We start from the raw sequence: 24,331 nt of genomic DNA, 5'->3' as shown, positions 1-24,331 counted from the left end.
CTACCAGTTAATTTCTCATTTTAACTAGAGCCAAGAAGGAAAAAACCTACTTAGTCTTAGCTTTGCCGCTGCTGCTGTTATTTTTTAAAACAAACAAACAAACAAACCCTATACTTTCAGTTTGCTTTTTGATCTCCCCTCAAAATTCGTCTGTGCCTTGAGATCATTTAACTCAGGCTTTCCAAATACAGTGGTACCTTGGTTTATTAACACAATGGGTTCCAGAGGTCTGTTCATAAACTGAAGCATTCATAAACTGAAGCGAACTTTCCCATTGAAAGTAATGGAAAGTGGATTAATCTGTTCCAGACAGTCCGTGGAGTACTTAAACTGAAGCGTTCATAAACTGAAGCGAACTTTCCCATTGAAAGTAATGGAAAGTGGATTAATCCGTTCCAGAGGGGTCCGCGGAGTACTCAACCTGAAGTGTACTTAACACGAAGCATGGGTGTAATTGGTTCCGGAAGTCTGTTCATAAACTGAAGCGTTTTAAACTGAAGCAAACTTTCCCATTGAAAGTAATGGAAAGGGAATTCATCCGTTCCAGATGGGTCCGCGGCGTTCGTAAACCGAAAATTCGTAAACCGAGGTGTTCATAAACCGAGGTTCCACTGTAGTGTCACTAGAAATCTGAAATACTGTTCCTATTGAAACCAGAAAGGCAACTGTCATCTGCTGAAAACAGTTCTGCCCACCTTTTTCTTTTTTGTAAAAAAGCAAGTTTTTCCCAAACCTTCCCCCCTGTGAACCACTTAGAAATTGCAGCAGGTCTCAACAGACCACATAATGATATTTCTGCCTGCTGTAGCAATTGTAATGTGCTGTGATAGACACTGTGTGGTTTTTAAAATTGTGCACTGCAGATTGCAGTATAAATAAATTATATATGCCCTTTTTCTGAAAGTAAAGGGGAGTAAGTTACATTAACTATCCCTTGCACTTTGATACCACTGAAAAGTACGTTGCGAGGTCATTTTTATCAAATGCTGCTGTTTTCATATGAAAGGCCTCCTCTTAATACATGATTGTAACCAATGCTCACAAGATAAGAAAAGGCCTACAAAAAGCTGCCATCTATTCTTTGATTATATATAGGGAACAGTTATAGCAGGCTTAATGAATGTGATGGCAGTTACCTGGAGGCTGCCCAAATCACCTGCTCATGGTCAGTATGCCACGAGGTCAACTCTAAAGGGCTCTTACAGCTTCTACACTGTAGTGTGTCTAGCATCTAGCATTGGTGGTGTGTAGCATGTTGCAAGGGTCAAGAGCCCTTAAAATTGTATAGGTGTTGTTAAGGTGATAACAGCCTTCATGCATCTGCAGCTATCTTTCAGTGATGCATGGTCCTTGCATCTTTGTTTATTGACCTAACAGTATGAAACTAGCAACCACGTGCATATATACTGGGGTGATTACTTTTTCTTTTCTCAAAAATTATTTCCTGTAGCACAAATGGATGAACTTTTGCCTACTAATGACTAAAATGAGGTATATTCCATTGAAATATTTAAAAAGGTCACACACATACCATTTTTAATTTTTTTGTATGCCATTTTACCATTTCATAAAATTGTACTAACAATTCTATATATATTTCGTATCAAATTTGGACACAACACCACATTCCACAATGGGGAGTGTTCTTAGCAACATAGGGTATACAAATGTCACACCTGCGCAAGGTAAAAGCCCCTTTTTGGGACCTCAAAACTCAGCCAGCAGACCCTGCCGGGCATGCTGGGGAAAGAACCTACAGGAGAGGTAGCAAAACATTGTCCTCTAGCAGCGTCTATACTGTTACTGCAGCTAAAAAAAGCTTCCTTGTGTGTTTGATGACCCTATATAATGTTGTATACACGTGACTCTAAAGCTTGGGTTCAATTTTATATCTGCTTACAGTGACTTCAAAAATGGTCAAAAAACTGATAAATATTTTTTAAATCATTTTGTGCGTGAGGTTTTTTAATCAAATCTCTTTGAAAGTAAGATTTTATCTAATCTTTAATGAAAGCTCATCAAATTATGATACAGGGAAATGAGGTTGTAAAAAAGTCATCACCCTAATATATACTTTTCCAATTCTCATCACGTTCCCCCCCCCCCTACCCTTAGCTCAGGTAGTCTACAATCGTATCTGCCATACTTTCGTTTTTCATCAGGGTTCACAAGCTGTCAGAAGACTGATCTGGTGAAATGTACATAAATGTAAAAAGAACTGATTCATTTATGCTAACAATACCTGATAATTGCCTGTCTATGCTGGTACCATCACTTCTGTCACACTTTTCCAGAAACGAAATTAAACAATACTGGCAACTGCAGTGCAAATGTGCATGTAGGCAAAGTTTTTTTCTAAATTCTTTTTTAAGATAGCAGTCTAGTTGGTAATCTCTTCTCCATTTCATGACACTTTAGTGTTGCAGCAGATACAGGCAATTGTCACCCCCCCCCCCCCCGGACAAATGGGGAATTCAATCTATAATATATTCAATCTATAAATAAAACATTTGTTTATGAAGTGCCTGCCTGAAAGTTATGCACATATAATAACAAAAATAGGGAAATGGAGGTAGGTAAATTGGGAATATCATTAGTTTACTGTAAGTTTTTTTAAAAATGTAATTAACTACTCATTTGGGGATGGTTTAAAAGAATATGAATAGTAATTACTATTTTTCCTCCGATATTTTTTTTACAGGAGTTGTCAAAGTGGATTACGGAGATGTATCAGTCAGAAAAGCATTGAGAGAGAACTTAAAATGCAAACCGTTTTCATGGTACCTAGAAAATGTCTATCCAGACTCCCAGATTCCACGACGATATTTCTCCCTTGGAGAGGTATGAATTATTTCTTTTGCATAAGGATGGTTTTTGGTGGTTGTTGTTGTTTTTTAAAATGATAATCTGAAATGAGCTCAAGGCTTTTTAATTGTTCCCTGTGTAGCCCTTGACACTTTAAATGTGCAGGGCAGTTTCGAGCAGGTCGGGCGCCCTGGCACTGAGGGGCGGAGATTGCTCCGGCGCCCCCGCAGGGTGCAGCATGGTTTCCGCGCGGCTTCGCCGCACAGCACCCCACCTACTGGCCCAGCGCCCTGGCACACCACACCACCGGGGCTCTACCTAGAGCCGGCCCTGTAAATGTGATACATTTAGGTAACTTTTAAGTAACATTTTCTGAAAATATGTTAACATTTTGTTTTTCATACGATGAGGGAGAAGAAGGTTGAGTGTGTGAGCTCTAACTCCCCTATCAATATCAGTGTTGCTCTTCACAAGTTGGAGGAGTAACTTTTGAAGCTGTGTGTAGGTGCTTTGTGTATTTTGGAGGTCTGGGAAATCAAGGTTTTAATGTGTGAAAGGGGCCTCCACAAATTGAAACTGTTCTACATTGTGGAATTTATCCTTCCAACTCTAGGATGGTGTGGGGGCCAGGGCAGACCTAGTGCGCTTATCCTCACTCTGTCTCTCATTGCATGAGAGGATTAGAGCTAAATCTCCCAGTTCATTGTGGAGTGTCTCATGCCTGAGGCCTCTCTACAGTCTAAAGTTTGAGAAAGGAGAACAGGAGGACAAATTGTAGGTGACTTGAAGGATTGTATCCCCCACCCCCCAAAAAACCCTTCACTTTATTGATTCTTCACAATACCAAAACATAAACAAAGATTGTTGTCCAGTATCACGATTTGCATTGCATATTTGCCATTACTTAAAAAAAAAAGAAAAAAAGGAGTGCTTTTATTTCTGCTTTAGACAAATCAATTGCTTAGATGCCTCTCCAAAGATCTGTTTGTGTTGTGAGTCATGGGAAATCATTTCCATGTTACACTGACATGAGATCTCCTCCTGAATCTAGCTGAAACTTTTGGAATCTGCTTTCAAGTGTCCAACCCCAGCACCAGAATTTAGAGATTTGGTGCAGTCCAAATTGTCAGATGATTTGCTATTGTAATCTTCCCTTGTCTTTCATCTCGTTTAATTCTTAAATGCTGTACATTTTTTTTGTTTGAAACATCTGGCAGTGATGTATTTAAAAAGGGGAGGGGCTGCATTTGCTTTACAAATGACATTAATCTCCACTTTTAGAATTATAAATTACAATGCCAGATCAGGTTTCACTCCGAGACATGCCAGTCGAAACCAGGTTTAGAGAAAGAAACCTAATAATAATTCTAGAACATTTTTTAAACGGCATACTTAATAGGCGTGAAATAATGAGAGTTTTGCCACATAACTGACAGTTCAGGGAAACTAAGGTAAGTGAAGTTACAAAACAATCATTAAAAACACATTATTTTCACCAATAAGTGCTAGGTTTCTATGGAAACAAGAGGAGAATTTCAAGCAGCAGCTGTGAAATAAATATTGCTTGTCAGTTTCAGCTTCTAGCTGTCCACTGAGCTTATGAGGACACCCCACCCCCAGACTCCTGCAGATATAGCTATGAGGTAGGTTGCAGGGATAGGAAATCAGATGTTCTTGGATTTCAGCCAGCTCTAGCAACAGCAGGAGATTCCAGCAACACTTGTAGATCCACAGGTTCCCCATCCCAGCTGTACAGGGAATAGCAATAGTAACTGTTGGCACAAAACTTTTATTGACACAAGTAAATCTTGTAAGTTCATCAACATTCTTCATCCGCAGTATTATTTTTTTTAAAGAAAGTAGAGAGAAATAAGTTTGATGAAAAAGCCATGTCTAAACTTAAAATACAGCAGCAATAGAGGATACAGTGGTTCCTCGGTTTACAAACGCTTTGGGTTACAAACGCTTCAGGTTACAGACTCTGCTAACCCAGAAGTAGTACCTCGGGTTAAGAACTTTAGCTCAGGATGAAAACAGAAATCGCGCAGCGGTGGAGTGGCGGCAGCAGGAGGCTCCATTAGCTAAAGTGGTGCTTCAGGTTAAGAACAGTTTCAGGTTCAGAACGGACCTCCAGAACGAATTAAGTTCGTAACCAGAGGTACCACTGTATAACAGTTATGCAGAAATATGCAGTGTGCTAAGCATGTCTGTTGAGAAGTAAGCCTAAGCAAGTGTGTTTAGGGTTGCAGCCTTCATTGATTTAGTCTGTCATGCAAAACAAACAAACTCACAGCACCAAAGGCCTCCAGGAACAGTGAAGCACGTCTGCTCACCCTCTGAGGATTATGTTAATAGAATCATAGAGTTGGAAGGGACCACGAGGGTCATCTATCCAACCCCCTGCAATGCAGGAATCTTTTGTCCAATATGGGGCTCAAGCTCATGACCCTGAGACGAGAGTCTCATGCTCTACCAACTTTACAAAAGCCAATGGTTATTTGGATCTGTTTCGTGCAGTGAACAGAACCCATGACTTCCTTGTAAGGCAGAGAACAGAAGTGAAGAAAATCATGACATTCCTTATTTTGCAAAGCTTAAAATTAGTGGGTACATGATGTATAATGTCTGTTATTACAAACTGGAGACTTCTGTTGTTCACATCAGCATTTATTTATTTTTCCCTTTCCCTTCTTTTCTATTTGCTTTCTTTTCTTTACTTACTACTTATGAAAATAAATTTCATTCTTTATTACGGCTTTCTGCCATAATAAGGACTGAGCACCCTTGGTATGCAGGAAATGCTGATTGGTTGTTTGAGATAAAAGTAAAACCATGGGAGAGGGAATGGGATGAGCAGGTTTTTGTTTTTGTTTTGCTTTTTTTGCCTTGCTTGTGTATCTCTGAGTTTGTTTATCAAATGCCACTGAGGGGGTCTAGCAGAACAGTAAGTGATTCACTTCCCCTGATGTAAATCACCCACCAAATTGAGCAAGGCTATTTCCACCTAAAATCAGGTTTAAACAGATCTAGATCAGGGGTAACCAATGTGTTGCCTTCTAGATCTCCATTAATCCAGTTCCATTAATCCCGAACAAGCCTAGCTAATTGTCAAACCATGCGAGTTGTAGTCTAAAAACTTATGGGAGAAACCACATTGGCTACCCCTGATCTAGATAATTCATATCATCCAGGAAAAAAACCTGGAACTACCCTGATTTTGAGCACCTTGAGGAATATTAGAGACTGGCTAGATTCCCCACCCACCCACCCAAATAAAATGAGATTAAGGGAACTTTCACTACTACCTCTTTCAGACTTGCTGGGGCTACACCTACCTGCAAAAAGGCATCCACCACTCCCACTGCTCACTCAGCTAGTCTTCCCTTGGCACCTCTTATTAGCAAAAGAAATGCAAGGTTTTGGTCTCATTTTCCAAGAAATATGTCCACTTTCTTAGGCTCCACAAGTTGAAATGTATCCAATATAGCTGCATAAGCAGCTGCCAAAGGTACATCTGCAAACACTGCTGAAATTACAGCATCCAAGTTGGAATAGATACAGTCAACTTTATCCACAAATTATCTAGCAAATTAGTCTCCGCAGGCCACCAGGCAGTCCTCCTCTCCATCCTGAAGGCAATATGTTTAAGCCCTTTGACTACACCGAACTGCTCAGCTGACTGACGTTTGAGCAGTTGTAATGGAAAGTAACATTTCTATATCATCATGGCTCTATATCATGTAATGGAAAGTAACATTTCTATATCATCATGGCTCTAAACCAGGCATCCCCAAACTTCGGCCCTCCAGATGTTTTGGACTACAATTCCCATCATCCCTGACCACTGGTCCTATTAGCTAGGGATCATGGGAGTTGTAGGCCAAAACATCTGGAGGGCCACAGTTTGGGGATGCCTGCTCTAAACTGAGTTCTAGGTTGTGTCCAATTGGATTAATCACAAGTCTTCTCCCACCAGTGCTCTTAATTGTGAAACATGCTGTTTCCCTGTTGACAGTTTCTCAAATAACCAAGGAGCTAAATTCACTCCACAATCAGGTAAAAGGATGTTACACAGGAGCCATCTTGAAAACTGCCTGGACCGTTTCCCCATTTCTGAGGTCATATGGGGCTCTACAGGATTACTAGCCTGAGTGACCGGGAAATCCCAAGAGTCATGGAAAATGTTTTGGCTCTATTAGTCTTTATGGTATTCTCACTCCACAAAGGTCTAAGGTACTGGGAAGCTAAAAGCTGACCAGGTAAGCAGGCCTTAGGAAAAGACCCCACCAGAAACAGTTGTTTTAAGGTAGATGATGGTGCTCTCTCTCTCTCCAGGCTGCTGATCTCTCCCCAAACATTTTGTCACAAAATAGTGAACAAGTGTTCAAGTTATTCAAGACCCTTCATCATGTTTTATATGAAGCAAAGTCAGAGGCAGGGAGTGAGAAGTAAAAAAATAGCTTCTTGATGTTGAAGCCACAAAATCTATGTTTAAGACAGACTTAAGATTGATAATTATTCAGTATTACTTTGTTTATCTAATGTATTTTTTCTCTCTCCACCATAAAATATATGCTAAATAAAACTTAATATAAGATTGCTTTCATTCTCTCTCCTGGCAGTTTCCTTCTGATAAAACCCGCTTGAAATGCTCATTATAGCTAACAGGCATAAAAATAAAGGCTAATATAGCACAGTCTCAGGCCACCCACTGTCAAATGCTGCTTCATCAACACATTTTTTGCTATTTTGGGGGATGCTGGTCCAGCGATCTTAGATTATAAAAACAAAATTATCCTATAAATAGAATGCAACTTGGCATAAATTAGGGCAGTAGTATTGTGCATCTTTAGCACAGTCATTTTCCTGTCCAACAGATCGTAAGCTGGCCTCGCCTTTTCATATCCGCTTCCAATTTCTCTTTATCAAATTATAAAAAATATACATTATTTTTATCTCCACCTATTTTACTGTGGAACTAAAAAAACTGGCTATATTTAGTGTCTAATTATTTTCCCTCTGAAATCCAACAATTCAGATGTCCTCTAGTTTACTTCATAATCATACTAAAGGACCGCTAAGAAAAAGAAATAATCAACTCCTGACAGGATTTAAGTGAATAGAATGGATTAGAAAAAGTGAGGGCTACATTGTCTACATAAAATCAGTTTTAAATTCTGTCATTCAGTCCTTCTGAATTCCAATTAGATTTTCCCCCTATTATTGTTGAAGGTTCAATAGCTTTTCAAATAATAAGGGGAAAGGGGGGCATTACTGTCGGTATTCTCTGTAGAATCAACATGGAAGTACTGCTAGAGGAGCCTTTTGGACCATGTATGAGATGTGTGCTGGCACAGCTTCTAAAAAAACAGCCAGAAGAGAAATCAGCTAATAGGAGCCTTGCACGTGTATCTCTTTATTCTTCCACATCCTAGTACACACTGTTCAAAAGTTCCTATGTCACACCTTCAACCACTCCATGGATATACAAGGCAAAGTCCAGCTAGTCATGTCATTCGAACCCAGCTTGTGGTTTGTTTATTGTATCTCCAAAAGGAAAAAACAAACAATGAGTGGTTACAGTGGTTTGTTTTTGACTTTCTGCTCCTGCTTTGTTTCGGGAAAATAAACCATGAGCCCAGGTTTCAACCATGGCAAGGGAGGAACACCTTAGCAGTGTGCATCCAACCCTTTTCCTTGTTCCCATTAAGCCATAGTTTGAGTATACCACTGTCTGATATATGAACTGGACTACTGGCATCTCCTGAGGATCTCAGAATTGGGAGATGGCAATCATTATGTACATCAACTGGGTGAAAAGAGATTTCCATGTGGCAACATTCCTTAATGTTTAATAGATTCATTAATTAGATTCAAAACTAATTAATCAACTCATAACATTTTAATTAACTTAAAAGGTGTTCCTGATTAATTAATTAAGAATGCTTTCATCTCACCCTTCATTATATGATTGCCAGGGCAGGATGCAGTGGAATTAAAACACATTTTAAAAAAGCATGCCGAGGCAATCAAAAGAGCAGATGAAACACAGCAAATTATTTAAAACTGCCAATTTCTACCAATATAGAACCCATAGCCTCCTTATTTGCAGTAGCACCCAACACTAATATCTAGCAAAGGTCTAGGCGAAGAGTAATAACAAAGGCTGTGGCACCAGTTGTGCTATCCTGGGAAGGGCATTCTGTCACTGAGGGGCCACTGTGCAGAAAAACACAGTCCTGGGGTCACACATCATTCGATCACTGACTTTAATGCTGAAAAACTTTTGTTAAGTACTTACAAATACTGTAGCTAGATGGCATCATCTTCAGAGCATTCTCTCATCTTCAGAGAGGAGAGGGGATGCCTTTTCTAAGACAGTATCTGTTACAACAAATTCATGCCTTATCTAAAAACAAGGTATCATTTTTTCTTTCTTTCATAATATTTTCCCCACTTGGTGCTGTGGTCTAAACCACTGAGCCCCTTTAGCTTGCCGACCAGAAGGTTGGCGGTTCGAATCCCCGTGATGGGGTGAGCTCCCGTTGCTCTGTCCTAGCTCCTGCCAACCTAGCAGTTTGAAAGCACACCGGTGCAAGTAGATAAATACTATAGGTACTGTGGTGGTGAGAAGGTAAACGGTGTTTCCATGCGCTCTGGTTTCCGTCACGGTGTTCTGTTGCACCAGAAGTAGTTTAGTCATGCTAGCCACATGACCCGGAAAGCTGTCTGCGGACAAACACCAGCTCCCTCAGCCTGAAAGCGAGATGAGTGCCACACCCCATAGTCGCCTTTGACTGGACTTAACTGTCCAGGGTCCTGTACCTTTTTTACCCCACTTGGAAATTTATGCAGCTATAATTTAGTGAATTTAACAAAGTAATTGTTTAATCATCTAACATCCACACTGTTGCCTAAGACTATGGACGTAATCAATAAGGAGATTACTTACTAAAGAATAAATCACATTGATCTCAGAGGACTTGCTTCCAAGTAAATATCTTTTTTAGTATTGCGCTGTCAGGTTTCTATAATCTGATGCTGCTCCTAATCTTAAATAATTTTCTTCTTTTTTCAGTGACATGTGGATTATTATTGATTTAATTATTTTATTCAACAATTTTTACCCTTTGGTTTTCTTGGTTGTATTTTTACCCCTAGATCAGAAATGTTGAGACGAACCAGTGCTTAGATAACATGGGACGCAAAGAAAATGAAAAAGTTGGCATATTCAACTGTCACGGTATGGGAGGAAATCAGGTAAAAATGAAGCTCACTTTACCTTCAAAACAATTTTGGTGAAAATATATGTATATATTCTTAAGACTGAGCACATTGTAACAATTGTGAAATCAAGCCAGTGTTTATTACACACATTACTCTTTCCACACTTTCCAGTCTGGATGGCTTTAAAAGGGGTGGTTAGACCAATTAAAGGCAGGCTTGACTATCAATGGTTGCTAGCTGTGCTGGTATGTACTGCCTTCAGTATCAGAGGTCGTATGCCCATGCTGTTCTGCTTTACTCCAACTCCCAAAGGCAGGGGAAGGTGTACAGCCACAGCCTCCTGCTTGGTCAGGGAACACCTCTGAGCATGTCCTGCCCAGAGAGCTGCAGAAAAACTCATTGGCACCTCCTGGAGAAACCACTGCTTTCCTGCTGCAGCTTCCTTCCTTCCTTGAAACGTTTGGAGCAAGACACCTCATGAAGTATATGCTGTTTCAAGCAAGACCTAAGGCAGTGATTCGGCTTAAAGGCTTTATTGAGGCACCAAGAACAACAAACAGGGGCAAAGCAACTGCATATATATATTTCTGAAGGCTTGGGCCACTCCCATTGTCAATTGGCTGTCTAAACCCCCAAGCTGCGAATCGTAGCCCACTGCTTAAGAGCCAATGCCGGTAGCCCAACCCCTGACCATGTTACGTGATTGGATATAATCTATCAAATCAGAACACAGGGCTCAGAATCCAAGTCCAGGCTCAAGCTCAGGTGAACGCAAACCACTGCAAATGTAACACCTCATTTTGCCATTTCTTGCTTCCTTGACTGGGTAGGCCCCCAAAGATGAGAGAGGGCATGGAAGTCAGTGGGAGAGGGGCAGCAGTGCAGACTTTTGCTCTGTAGAACAAAATTTGTAGATCCAGCACGGTTTAAAGGTACAGAGGTCCTCTTATTGCTGGACCTTATAACTTGCTTAGAAATCCAAAAAAGATGAGACAGGAATTGTAACATTCAGCTGGCCTTTTTACCTAGTGTTTTTACTTGTTCTATTTGTATTTTTTGATGCTATGGCCTGTCGGCTATGTGAATAAAGTTTGATTTGATTTGTAACATTCAGCACCATAAAATAAAAAAATTCCTTCAGTAGCACCTTAAAGACCAACTAAGTGAAGAGATATCTGAAGAAGTGTGCATGCACACGAAAGCTCATACCAAAATAAAAACTTAGTTGGTCTTTAAGGTGCTACTGAAGGAATTTTTTTATTTTACTTCGATCCGGACCAACACGGCTACCTACCTGTATTCAGCACCATGTTTGCCATTCTAAAGTCGGTTGCTAGTTGCCAATGTAACGGTGCACATGTGTATTTTGGGTTTAAACATATGTAAAAATGCCTTGCGAAAAGCTCTAGGCCAGGGCATTGTATCTAAATATTAGACCATGTGGAAGTAAAACATGCTTGAATCTGCTTTTAATAATCTTTCCCCCTTTTAAAACACCCTAATTGGTAACTTAGTATGATTTGCATGCATTCCCTAATTGGTAATGCAATCAAGTTCAATTTGCATGCTTTGCCAAAGGCTTTCAACAATTAATTGGCGAAAGGTTGTTTTCAACAATTAAGAGAAAACACTTTTCCTGTAGATTTGATTAGAATACTTTAAATCAATTGGGAGGTGAATTCTAAGTAATTGGGAGTCTTGTAAATAATTAAAATAGCTGCCACATAGGTTGCTTTAATTTGTCTTCATTGTTTTTCTGACCTGGGACTACCTTAATCCCAACTGGCAGTGTGGAATTCATAACTTTTCCTCCCTTGTACGTATATTTCTTCCCTTCTCTCATCTTCCCCTCACCCCCCTTTCTCCCTAAAGAACAAAGAAAAGAAGGTTGTGGTGATATTGCTACCAGAATTTAGTGTAGTGCTAAGCCTAATGTTCCATCAGTGCAACAGACTATTATTATTATCATTATTATTATTATTATTATTATTATTATTATTATTATATAACTTTCACATTATAATGTTTGTTTTTTTATTTAAAGCATGAAGCAGTCAGCCCTTAAAAAACCCACGTTTCCTGAAACCAGTGACACTTCAAAAACAGATCAGGCCAACCTGTGGCACTCCAGATATTGCTGAACTACAACTCACATAATCCCTAATCAGTGGTCATACTGAGTGGGGCTCAGGAGGGTGCAGAACAGAATGCAGAAGTAGCTTCAGAAACAGCGTTAAGAAGATGAAAATGGGACTTTGTAATTGCATAGGGTGAAAAGGAGAGGGTGTTATCGTGGGGTGGGAAGTCCCCTAGTAATACAGACTTTTTTAAAAATAATAATAATGCCAATAACTATCTCTTCCAGGTATTTTCATACACGGCCGACAAGGAGATTCGTACAGATGATTTGTGTTTGGATGTGTCTAGACTCAATGGTCCTGTGATCATGTTAAAGTGCCACCACATGAGAGGAAACCAACTTTGGGAGTATGATGCTGAGGTATTTATTCAAACACAGAAGGAAACCAAACGTACTGTTACTAATCATGTTCAACTTTTATTGCCAGGGTCTCAGACTAACAGGCAAAACCTGTCACATGTCCTAGAACTAACCCTTTAAGCTAAAGTTGTGTTGCTGCTTTCAGTTTGGCAAAAAATCTTTTGGCAATGGCTGGGCTTGGTGTTTCCTGTAATTTGTCCACAGCCCTATGAGCCTTTTAACTTTATTCAGAATCTGGGGGAAACAGAAGCCTGCACCCACCACCCTACAACTGACTTTTAACTCCCAATGTCACACTAACTTGAAATCTTCCAGGATACATCTAACACAGTTAAGTGTGGTGAAGAGGTATATATGGGCTGAGTGTGTGCATACGAAGTCCAAGGTATGTGTGTGCATATATGACATGTGCACGCACACATCATGGTAAAATTAGTAGGGCTTGGTAGGCCAGTTGTGCAGGTCACGTGATCAAAGAAAGCAACGAGGAATGTTTATGCATTTCTAGGTATACATAAAATAGTAAATTAAGTGACAATGCTGTGTTAGAAGGTAGAAGAGTTGATATGCTCAGTTCTTTAAGTTTGTGGCTTTGGTCAGGAACATTTTCTTTCTTGCATCTGGCATGAAGTTTTCAGTCCTTTTTCCAACTTCAGATCCAGATCCAGAAACTGTAACTTGGGATGAGAGCTCAAATTGTGTTTGGAGTCTGGGTCGTAACCAGGGGCTGGTTAGATTGGATTCTGCCAAGGGCTCAGAGTAGCTAGGAGCATGCACATCTGTGCACTATTAGAATTTTTCACTGGCAGAGCATGAAAGACAATGAAAAGGAAACTTTTGAGTTTCTGGTCCATGGGCCGTTGATACAGCTCCTTGCCACGGGTACAAGAGACCTTAGGTCCACCTCTGTTTGGAGTGCATTCTGTAGACCCACCCACTATCCCAGCTGCCTCCTCTTCTGATTGTCATGGAATGCAGGGCGATTCCAACCAGGGTTCCCAGTTGCAGGGAGAATTCTAACTCTGATCAACTGAATGCAGTTAGAATCCCCCTTTTGGACCTTGGTGCAAAATACATAAAGGCTAGGAAATAGGACAACATACTAGGGAACTTGGGATGGGTTTTACCACCTCCCCATTTCTAGCCTGCACGAGCTATTTTGAATGCCTAAAGAGAGATAATTTATCATTGTAATATTTTCTTTGTTAGACTCAACTGTTCAGAAACTACATGGGGAGTGGATCTTAGTGCTCCCATCTCCTAATGGCAGTGAGTCACTAGGTATAAATTATACCAGTGCCCCAGGGTCTATTAAAGTCTTCTTAAAACTTTGGGGACTGTGGAAGACAGTGCTTTTGACTTACTATCAATGACCCAAAACCTTCCTATGTACAAGACTGGCAATTCTCCTACATTCCATGACAAGCTCTTAAATTGACTGAAGGCACAGTTTGGGCTATATCTTTCATATACCCGCATGATGAGATTGCAAATAGAAGTGTTTTCAGCAGCTGGTGCTAGAGAATGGCTGAAATGCAAGCTTGAGCGCGGAAGGAATTGGGGGCGGGGGACAGGGATACACTTTCTAGTTCACCTTGAAAATAGATTTATATAGTAATTTTTGAAGCTTATAATTTCTGCAGTAATCTGCTTCCCAACATGGCAATAATATACAAGCCCTCACTCATTATTCCAAGGCTGCTTTCATTCTTGGGGAATGATATACAGGACGATAAAATATGCAGTACCGTAAATTACTGTGACTCAATCCATGATTGTACATCCATAAATACTGCTGCAGTAGAATATTTGGGATGCAAAAAGAGAAGATGATGATAGAGTTTCATCATTGTAAGAAGGTGTATTATAAGAAGTATATGGGTATTGGAAAGCTGTAGAACTAGTCAGAGCAGTGCAAGTCATTATTTTGCTGTGAATGTGCAAATACTTGAATGTAGCTTGTTAGGAAAATATTCAGCAATTGTTAGGAAAATATTCAGCAATTGAATGTACTCACTGAACTAGTTCACCCAGCGTGTTTTGCACTTGACAATGATAGCATCAGATGATAGCATTTGTGTGTGTGTGGACACAGACCATTTGCAGATTGAATTCATATGAAAATTCCCACAGCCACAGAAGAACATTTCATTCAACCAGCACCTGTATATGATTTTAAAAACCCACCAGTGGCATCATTCACTCTCTTAAAGCATGTCAAGGCACAAGGTGAACGAACTTGTGTTCTAAAGTTAAGTGCTGATGAATCAAATGCTGTACATGTATCTGTGTGGAGCAGCCCAATCTCCCCTCAGTAGACAGCATTTGCACTGACATCACCTCTCTGAAAGCACATGATAAGGTCATTACCTTGCTTAATCTAAACACATCTGGGTCTAGTTACAGGTAGGTAGCCGTGTTGGTCTGAGTCGAAGCAAAATAAAAAAAATTCCTTCAGTAGCACCTTAAAGACCAACTAAATAAAAACTTAGTTGGTCTTTAAGGTGCTACTGAAGGAATTTTTTTATTTTACATCTGGGTCTGGTCAATACCTAAATGGGAGACCTCCTAGGAATTCCATGTATACTGCCACTTTCCATAATGGAAAGCAAGGAATAAATGTTAGAAAATAAATAAACAACTGAGCTATCGTAGGGGAATCTTCAGTACAGATCATGTGTGGGGAAGCTGAAGTGTTGGTGCAAGTAACTTTGTTGGATGGGTTGGGATTGGTTTGGTTTTTGCATTTATTTTTTAATTTTACTTCCAGTTCAGTAATACATTTTTGGGGTCCTCCTGTCCAGATTAGTGCTTCCATTTTGATGACATATTTAAAATTTTCAACAGATTTCTTTAAAAAAAAATAACAAAGATGTTTCCTCTGTAGTTATGGTTTAGGCATCCCCAAACTCGGCCCTCCAGATGTTTTGGGACTACAATTCCCAACATCCATGACCACTGGTCCTGTTAGCTAGGGATGATGGGAGTTGTAGTCCCAAAACATCTTGAGGGCCGAGTTTGGGGATGCCTGTTATGGTTCCATAAGTGGCGAACCACTACAGAAAAGGCCCTTGTGTTGTCCTCCCCGCCCCCGGACCTCTCATGGAGGAAGCACAAGAAAAAGGGCCTCAGATGATGATTGCAGGATCTGAATAGGTTCCTGTGGAGAGAGGCAGTCCTTGAAAGGAGGAGAACGATTTCCCCAACTCCCCCTCCTCTTCATGGCCCCATGAAACCTGTTATAGAGCATTCCCCCAGTGCATATTTTCAAGGGATGGCGTGGGCTCCAAGAGAAAGGGGGCGTCAGCAAAAATAGTACCATCTCCTCCTCTGTTAAAAGATGTCTCCCACTGGAACAACAGCACTAGTAAGACCAACTGGATTCTGCTCTGTGAATTCAACTTTTCCTCAGTGAATTAGAAAAATGCACATTCACACCACAGAATATATCTCTGTGATATATGTGTCACCCATAAACAGAATATTTTTCAGTTAAGAACTATTGTTCTGTTAAGATGGAAATACATACATATATTATCAATTAGTGAACGGAACTTCATGTAATGAATCCAGTAAGATTTTTTAAAAGTCAGCAAAATTGCTAGTTTTACCACATATGTAAAATTTATTTGATAATATTTTAATGTTAGGTTCAGCTGAAACTAACTCATGCTTAGATTAGACACGTTGAAATTAAACAGACATAATTAACTTAAGGCCCATTGATTTTAACAGGCCTGACTCCCAAACATAATTAAATATGGATACAATCCTATGTTCAGAAATGGTCCACAAAAAGTACCTAATCAAAAACATGTTTTGCTGTACCGGTAGATTGAGGGCTTTTTTGTTTTTGATACTGTAGCTTGCAAAAAAAAAAAAGTGTAGAAGCATCTTGTAAAATCTGTACTGGCCATTAGATGGAGCCAGCAAAAAACAAATACTTTATGGCTCAGCTCCTATATTAAGGAACTCTGTTAATAAGACAGCTTGTCATTACTTTAATCTGTAAGTTTTGTTATGATGTTATTAATTTACATTCATACGGAAAAATAGTTTTAATAAAAATTGCAGCTACTCCATGCTGGAAATGTATGCTGCTTGATTGTAAAGATGCTATCAATTTTTTTCCCACTTTTGCAGTATTTGTCCTGGGTTTAAGCTTTAGATAGATAGATAGATAGATAGATAGATAGATAGATAGATAGATAGATAGATAGATAGATAGATAGATAGCTTTCAGTTTTACTTTTCAAGGACTGGAAATGAACGCTGATTTATTTATTTTTTGTTATATATGAGGTTTGGAGAGCTGTGGTTTTTGTTTTGTTTTCTCTTCTCCCCCCCCCCCCCATCTGCATATTTGTGCTTCAAAATACAATAAATAGCAAATTTCTTGTTCTTATGGTAGTGTGTTCATACATTGTGTATTGTATCCAATGATGTTTGTGCACAAATGAAATAGAAGTTATATGCAAATATAACTGCAGGCACAGTGGACTTCTCTTCCTCATGTGCAGTGCATTTCCCAAATTGCTCTAGAGTGGTCTTCCAGGGCAGATTTGCAAAGCATGTAGAAAGGAGAATAAGGAGAAGTTCTATTGCAGAAAGAACTTAATCCTGCAATGTTTGATTCAACTCTTATGAAAATAAGGTTTTAAAACTTCCATCCAATTTCCCCATCAGCACAGCTGTAGGATCCCTTTTTGTTTAGTATTTTGCATAGTTATTTGTTTATTGAGCAAGACAAATAGCCAAAATACTGGAATAATCCTGCCAAATTTAAGCACTCTTAATTCTAGCTCATTTAAATGTGACAGCTAATTTTGTGTGTAACTGAGGGTCAAATGAGACATGACACAGAAGTTTCATCATTGTACCTGTCTTTTTAAGGGTCTGAGGGGCGTGCCAATATTGATCAGAATTGCAACATGGGGTGGGTTTAACCCTTCTGTGGTATTTCCCTATTCTAATTCATCTGCGTCCCCAGCTGCTGTTATTCCACAGTGGAAAGACAGGAGAGGGGAATAGGGGTGTACAATTGTTTTGAAAACAAATACAAAACAAAATGAATGAGCCCAATTTGTCGTCTTTGCTTTTGAATGAAAATGAGTGGAAAAGCAGAATGAACAGAATGTCACCCATTTCATTTTCCCATTTCAATTTCAATTGCCTTGCTCTTGAGGCACTCTTTTGTGTTATCTGGAACACAGTATACAGTTCGTAGAAAGATCATAATGGGGAGAGAGGGCAGTGAACTTGCAGATTAGAAAGTTGCATTTAGTTTACATAGGTTATGTCTGTGTGCTTTATTTTTTTAATTGCCTCTGATTGATGAGGACTCTTTGTGGAAGCTGCCTAAAGTTTGGCAGTCCCGGTGGCCTGAGTAGTGAAAGAATGCCATAAATATTTCATACTGTTAATGTATAAAACTTAGAAGTTACAAGCAGGAATTTCGTGTTGAATGGAAAGGCTTAGAGAATGCCTGCTATTACTTTTTTTAATCGATTCCACTTTGTCCAGTCATGTAGTAGAATATTGGTTGAAAAAGTTCAAGGTTCTCACAAATAATATCTGAGGTGGTAAACCTTTCCATGGGTATAAAAGAGGGAGGGAACCCCCTATGTAAAAAAAAAACTTATACAGTATGTCAACCAGAAGACTATGCTACCACCCTTCTCAATGATCTAGTAGTTTTCACTATGCAAGAAAGTTTCTCTGTTTTAACCTTTTTTTAGTTTGTTTACTGCATCTGGATGTTTGGGGCTTTATTTTACTCTTTGTTGACAAGAGCTATTCCAAGTTGAAGAATATGCAAGTTTTAGAAGAGAGCTTTTACATTTCTTGTCTCAGCAAAGCACACACTCCTCTTGTGTTATGAAAGATCATAAACTCTTTAGAAATTTACTGTGCTGGTTTAGTGCATGCAACAGCCTGACAGTCAAAACTTTGATGAAGCAATTTGTAATATATCTCTAGCATTGCTCATTATAGCAATGTGAAGTCTGAGAGTATTTATGTTACTTGTTGCTTCCATGAGGAAAATGTGACTATGGATTTTTAAATGGGGGGAAACGATCCCTTTTCATCTTTTATGAACTTATAACTGATGAAAGTGCAAACCTCCATAGAAATTTAGCTTTGGGTGAAAGAAGAAGCATGAAAAATGTTTTCCTCAAGCTGAACTGTGAGCATATGGAAGACAAGGGCTCATAATAAATACTAATAATTGATGGCTTAAGAACTCTGTAATATAAGTTTGATTCTAAGCAGCCATGCTCCAAACTATTATTTAGGTGTCAACAAATCAAATAAATACAGGCTCAATCTAGGACAGGCTTCCTCAACCTTGGTCCTCCAGATGTTTTGAGACTACAATTCCCATCATCCCTGACCACTGGTCCTGCTAGCTAAGGATCATGGGAGTTGTAGGCCAAAAACATCTGGAGGGCCAAGGTTGAGGAAGCCTGCTCTAGGAGTACCAAAACGCACTGTCATCCACTCACAAGAGTTAGCAGCTGACTTGGGGGAACCTCAAGGTTTGCAGAAGTGTAAATGTACTCTAGAATTAACACCCTAGTGGTAGGGTGAAGGACACAAAATAGCCCAGTGATGATTGAAAATTCTCATTGGCCACAGAACACGGTCTGTTTTCAGGGGCAGTGCAATGGAATATCCTGGAGAAGCACATGACTGACTCTAACCCTGAACACAATCATTCCACATTTCAATGTTTTGTTGCAGGTCCTTCTTGCTATCACTTCCTAAATCCAAGTACTGCCCATGCCTGCCTGGTACCTCTTTCTTGCCCCAACCCAAGTGCCCTAAGATGGTATCCCCTCACCTGCTAGGGCTGAGCAAGCAAGGAAAAGGAGCTTCAGTCAGCCCACCACTTCCTTCTCTCCACAGAGTACATAGACCAGGTTTCATCAAACTCGGCCCGCTCCAGATGTTTTGAGACTACAATTCCCATCATCCCTGACCACTGGCCCTGCTAGCTAGGGATCATGGGAGTTGTAGGCCAAAAACATCTGGAGGGCCAAGTTTGAGGAAGCCTGACATAGACAGTTCTCCTGCTACTGTACGTTTCCATCTCCTTTGTTTGCCTAGTCATGAGATCTCCCTCTGCAAAATGGGAAACTATCAAAGCATGAGACTCCACACCCTTCACAAACTCTACTCAGATTTACTAATCCCACTCCCTGGATGCTATGCCCTGGCTTCTGCTCTCCAACACTCCACTCCATCTCAGGGTCCCTGACAATGGAGGTGAGGGAGAAGAGAGTTCTTCAACACCTCCTCTTGTCTCTCATCCAAATAAGATGGCTAGCTTCTCAAGATCTTTGTGCCCCCATGATTGCTGAATAATCAGACAAGACAGGGGAGAGAGACAATGAAAGCCCAGCTCAGACACTCCATCTTCCTCCCATTGTATTCATGTCTGAAGAGAACCTACATGTGTACAACTGGAGCAGACAGAGTACCCAAGAACTTAACAAAAGCCAGTATTTCTGATACTGCATCCAGACGCTATATGAATATGCTCTGTTCAGAGCTTCAAATGAATGAATAGAAATAAGAAACATGGAGATCAGGCATTGTTCCAATTTATCCTCCCCCCATGTTCACTGAAATTATGAAAAGGACTGAAATGAATTCGTGTGCTTTATCTGAAGCATTGGTATTGACTGTGGCAGTTTGTCTATACATGGACAAAAATTGGTTATCCTTTGTAGCAGATAATGATAATTGCGACTATGGTGGGCAACTGCTTTTGCAATCCACTTATCCTGTGAAGGAGCAAAAATTGCCGTAACATTATTTGTGTGTATTAAAGGCTTTCAGTGTGTCAGATTCAAAGAAAAGTAAGTTATCATCCGCCCTTAGTTGCTGGAAATGTTAAATGTCTGCAGGTATACATGAAAATGTAATCCGATAAGTGAGTAGTGTTTCTAATTTATATTGAGGACTAGTATCATTTTCAAAGAAGTGTTTGTGGAAAGATGAGTATTAACAGTAAGACATTTTCTGAGTCCTTGTTTAACTGCATGTGAAATTTATTTGCTTTTGTCAGTATATAGGTAAATGGGAATACAGCTTTGAGGTAAGTGTGTTGAAAACTGGCAAACCTCGTGATTGATTCTAGAATAGGACCTTGCTTGTTTTACTGCTGTGGTGGTACATATGACCTTGTTTAGTTGTCTTTCAGTAGATTGTAGTTTATTATGGCTCATTTTAAATTTCCCATAGTTGAAAATATTACATTGTAGTACATTTAGCTTTCTAGAGACAAAGAAAGGGAGGGGGGGGGAATGAAGCATATTCTGAAGATAGGTAGCAGAAAGGGCCAGAATGTCCTTTCCTTAAATATGCTCTGTATTATTTCAGGACTTGATTCATTTTAAACTATACAATATTAGAGTGTTCTTGAAACATTTTAAGGAAAACTTCATTTATGGCTTTTCCCTGCACCTGCGCAAATGGGTGACAAAACTCCCATTGATTTTGGTGCTGCATCATAAATCTTCTGCTAAGCACTTACAGCAGAGCACCGGCCATGTCCCCCTGAGAGATTCATTGATCTAACTGAACTCCTTTAGCTTCATTCATTCATGATGTTGATAGCAGGGTACACTTGTAAGCATTCTTTAACCGGTCAGAATCTCCAGGAATGTGGCAGAAAACTTGGATCCCTACTACAGAGCAAGGCAATGAGAACATTGATTATGAATGTCTGCATCTGACAAATAGGGAAACTGTTTAAATTACAACCCAAGCTTTCATTTTAAAGCAAAATAAAATAGATTGTCACTACAGAAACACAGTGCTAATACATGTCTTGTTGCTTTGAGGAACCAGCTGTTTTTAAAGTTGTTTTTTTTAGTCTAATAATCCCTGGTAGTCTAATAAGTCTTGGCAGGCATGCAATTATTAATGGCATTGGCTAGTGTGATAACTAGCTTCTCATTTAACAGTGCAAATTATTTAGATGGCTGATAATCCTTCTGCTGCACAGGTGTTATTTTTAAATTATGGTAGCCAAGCAGCAGAGGTTTCAGATTTGGCATATAATTCAGAGCCCCATCTAGATTGAAGGCTGTTTACTTTCCACAACACTCTTTTTGTCTGTAAACTGAAAGACTAATAATTTCATGAGGTTCCTTGTTTTCCTCTAAATTAGCAGGATAAATGGAAAGGCAAACGGTGCAGGAGGTTCTGTGCATGAATTTGAGATGAGCTTAGGCTCCTTTGAATACAGCACAGCTCATTGGAGGCAAGACAATTTGATTATGTTCCTTTTTTATCTGAAGCCTTCTGCTAAATTGTTCTTACTTTGTTTATAATTATCTGTTGGATCTGCTGGATATATGTGTCTACAATAAATATTTAAATACGCAAGATTATTAAATCTTCCCATTGATTTATTCAGATGACATTTCTAATCCACTAGTGAAAAAAGAGAGAAAAGGAAGGACATGAACTTGTATCTCATAATGAAACCGAAGCAAAAAAATTGATGCGCCAGCCGTAGACTCAAAGTGACATTATAAGGACATTCATTCTTGAATTTTCTTATTGTTCTCCATGCGAATACACTCTTAATCACACACACAAATGTATTCTGCAGTGACTTGCTATTATTTATTTATTTATATCTGCCCTTATTTATTTAAATCTGTCCTTCCTTGCAGATTTATATTTGGGAGGGGAACAAAACATGAATTTTAAACCAAAGAGTTTCAAACTACGGCCATCAAACAGATTAAAAGAAGCAGATGAAATAACAGGGAAGTCAGCAACAATATCAACTTTCTGAATCCAACCAAGTGAATGAACCTCCCATAAAGTTTATGCTAAGAATAACTAGCTTTTCAGCTGTCAGTTAGACAGGGAACCACTAATCAATATATGTTTGTTTTGTTTTGTTTTAAAAAGTAAATGAAGGCTGCACTTAAGAATAGCTGTTAACATATTTGAATGCTATTCTTCATGTTGTTGGGTTTGAGGAGTTCTGCTTAGTATTTTCCACTTAGCCAGTTTAGTCTATACAGTTTAGTCAGCAGGACACACAGGCTAAATTCATTAAAGTATGATTGTTGGTACCTGCACAGCTAGAGGACGAGAGAGAGAGAGAGAGAGAGAGAGAGAGAGAGAGAGAGAGAGAGAGAGAGAGAGAGAGAGAGAGCTCATTGCAACAGCTGGCTCCACCATTCTTCTCCCACAAAGCACTGGGAGGGCATTGCATCTTGATGCAACGTACAGTGTGGTCCCAGTGCTTTCTGGGTGGAGAATAATAGCACAATCATCCTTCTCCCTCAAAGCAAAAATAAAATATAAATCCCACTTGCAGTTTCATGTAGTGTAATCCCCAAAACCATAGACTCTTCCATACAACTCTTTTGAACATTATCTTCTAGCATTTTTTTTTATTAAAAAGAAGAAGGGCAACTCACTTGAAATGGGGTGATCAAGAAAACTATCATTTGTACAATAAATGCAAAGCAGGTATGACCACAGAAGACTGGATCACATGGCTTATAACTAATACGACTGATAAGCCTCATTTCCAGTTTATTTTACACCTGGAGTCAATTCTGAAGCATTTTATGTTAGGCTTTCCTCCCTGTCACTCTGGGCGAGATTTGGAGAGCACTTCTGCTCACACAAGGGGAAGCACTGCAATGACTTCCATTGCCACCAAGGTCAGATCCCAGGTCATTGCAGAAGATTCCCCAACTCCCAGAAGCAACTTGGGCAAAGGACTGCAGGAAGAAGAGACAAGAAAGTCCCGTTGCATGAGTGGAACTCTTTTCACGGCTCTTTCAATCCTACCCATTGAGTAGGATCCAATGGAGCCCTCAGGGAATTCTTCTCTCAGCACAAGGATTTCTCTTTGCACAACAGAATGCCTTCCCCCGTGGGTCCCTAAATCTGTTCTAGGGGTTCCCCCAGCCCTTGGAACAGATTGGGGAAGGACTTGTGCAATTGGCAATCCTTGTGTTTGTGGGACTCATTAGTAGACTACCTCCCATTTTTTCTGGATTAAGATTTGGAAATCTAGAGTTTGTTAAATCTGTCTAGTTTCAAGGAAGTGTAGTGTAATTGGTGGGTACTTTTTTCAAGATTAAATCTTACAACTGTACTTGAGAACATCACTTGATCTGGTTTGTTGAGTTTCCCTTTGCCAAAGACCCAGTAGTGTTTTTCTTCTCTTTTCCATTTTTTATGTGATTTCTGTCTCTTTGTTTGTTTACCATTTTTCTTGCCATGCAGACGCACACATTTCTCCATATCATTACCCAGTCATGTTTGACCATAAGCAGAATAGAGGATGGCACTCGTGGCCCCACGGTGGAGACATGCAATGGCAGCCCTTTTCAAAAGTGGCTGCTGAGAAACTACACGCGGCTGGAGGTTTTTAGGAACATTTTTTACAGTCCCACTGACTATTTTCTTTAGCAAATGTCTAGAGGTTGGTATCAAAGGCGCAAAAAGAAAAAGCTAAGCTCCTTGCTTGATTGCTTGCTCTTGCTTTTTTCCCATTTTCTCCCCTCGTTTAGTTTTTTTTAACGTAGTGTTAAGATGTAGAAACAACAGCTTAGAAATAGCATTAGTTTATGCTGCTTAGCTCTGGGTGTGTTAAAAACAGTCAACATCAAAAGTCACATTTGATTGTCCTTTGTGATGTATGTCTTTTCTCTTTTTGCACATCCTTCCCAGTTCCAAAAAAACTGTTTGTGAATTAGAAAGCATGGCTTTTGTGTTCCACCTAAACATATAGTAGCAGTTGTATTGATG

At 39.6% G+C, this 24,331-nt stretch overlaps 1 protein-coding gene across 2 annotated transcripts in view; it reads left to right on the top strand.

Moving 5' to 3' along the window:
* GALNT13 (polypeptide N-acetylgalactosaminyltransferase 13) overlaps positions 1 to 24,331 on the top strand; it is a 142,775-nt gene that overhangs the window by 112,962 nt on the left and 5,482 nt on the right. Inside the window, exons 9-13 of one of the 2 annotated variants that reach the window (XM_088661239.1) lie at positions 2,702 to 2,841; positions 9,967 to 10,065; positions 12,398 to 12,532; positions 20,607 to 20,636; positions 23,807 to 24,068. In XM_088661239.1, the coding sequence (XP_088517365.1) occupies positions 2,702 to 2,841; positions 9,967 to 10,065; positions 12,398 to 12,532; positions 20,607 to 20,636; positions 23,807 to 23,992 (590 nt within the window). In that variant the 3' untranslated portion in view covers positions 23,993 to 24,068. Of the gene's footprint in view, positions 1 to 2,701; positions 2,842 to 9,966; positions 10,066 to 12,397; positions 12,533 to 20,606; positions 20,637 to 23,806; positions 24,069 to 24,331 lie in introns of those variants that run through there. The other variant, XM_035131738.3, reaches the window with a different exon arrangement.

The sequence above is a fragment of the Zootoca vivipara genome, chromosome 1, assembly GCF_965207765.1.
Source record: "Zootoca vivipara chromosome 1, rZooViv2.hap1.1, whole genome shotgun sequence".
NCBI classification, from domain to species: domain Eukaryota; kingdom Metazoa; phylum Chordata; class Lepidosauria; order Squamata; family Lacertidae; genus Zootoca; species Zootoca vivipara.
Note: the sequence above shows the minus strand (reverse complement) of the source record. Positions and strands in the feature narration are given on the sequence as shown.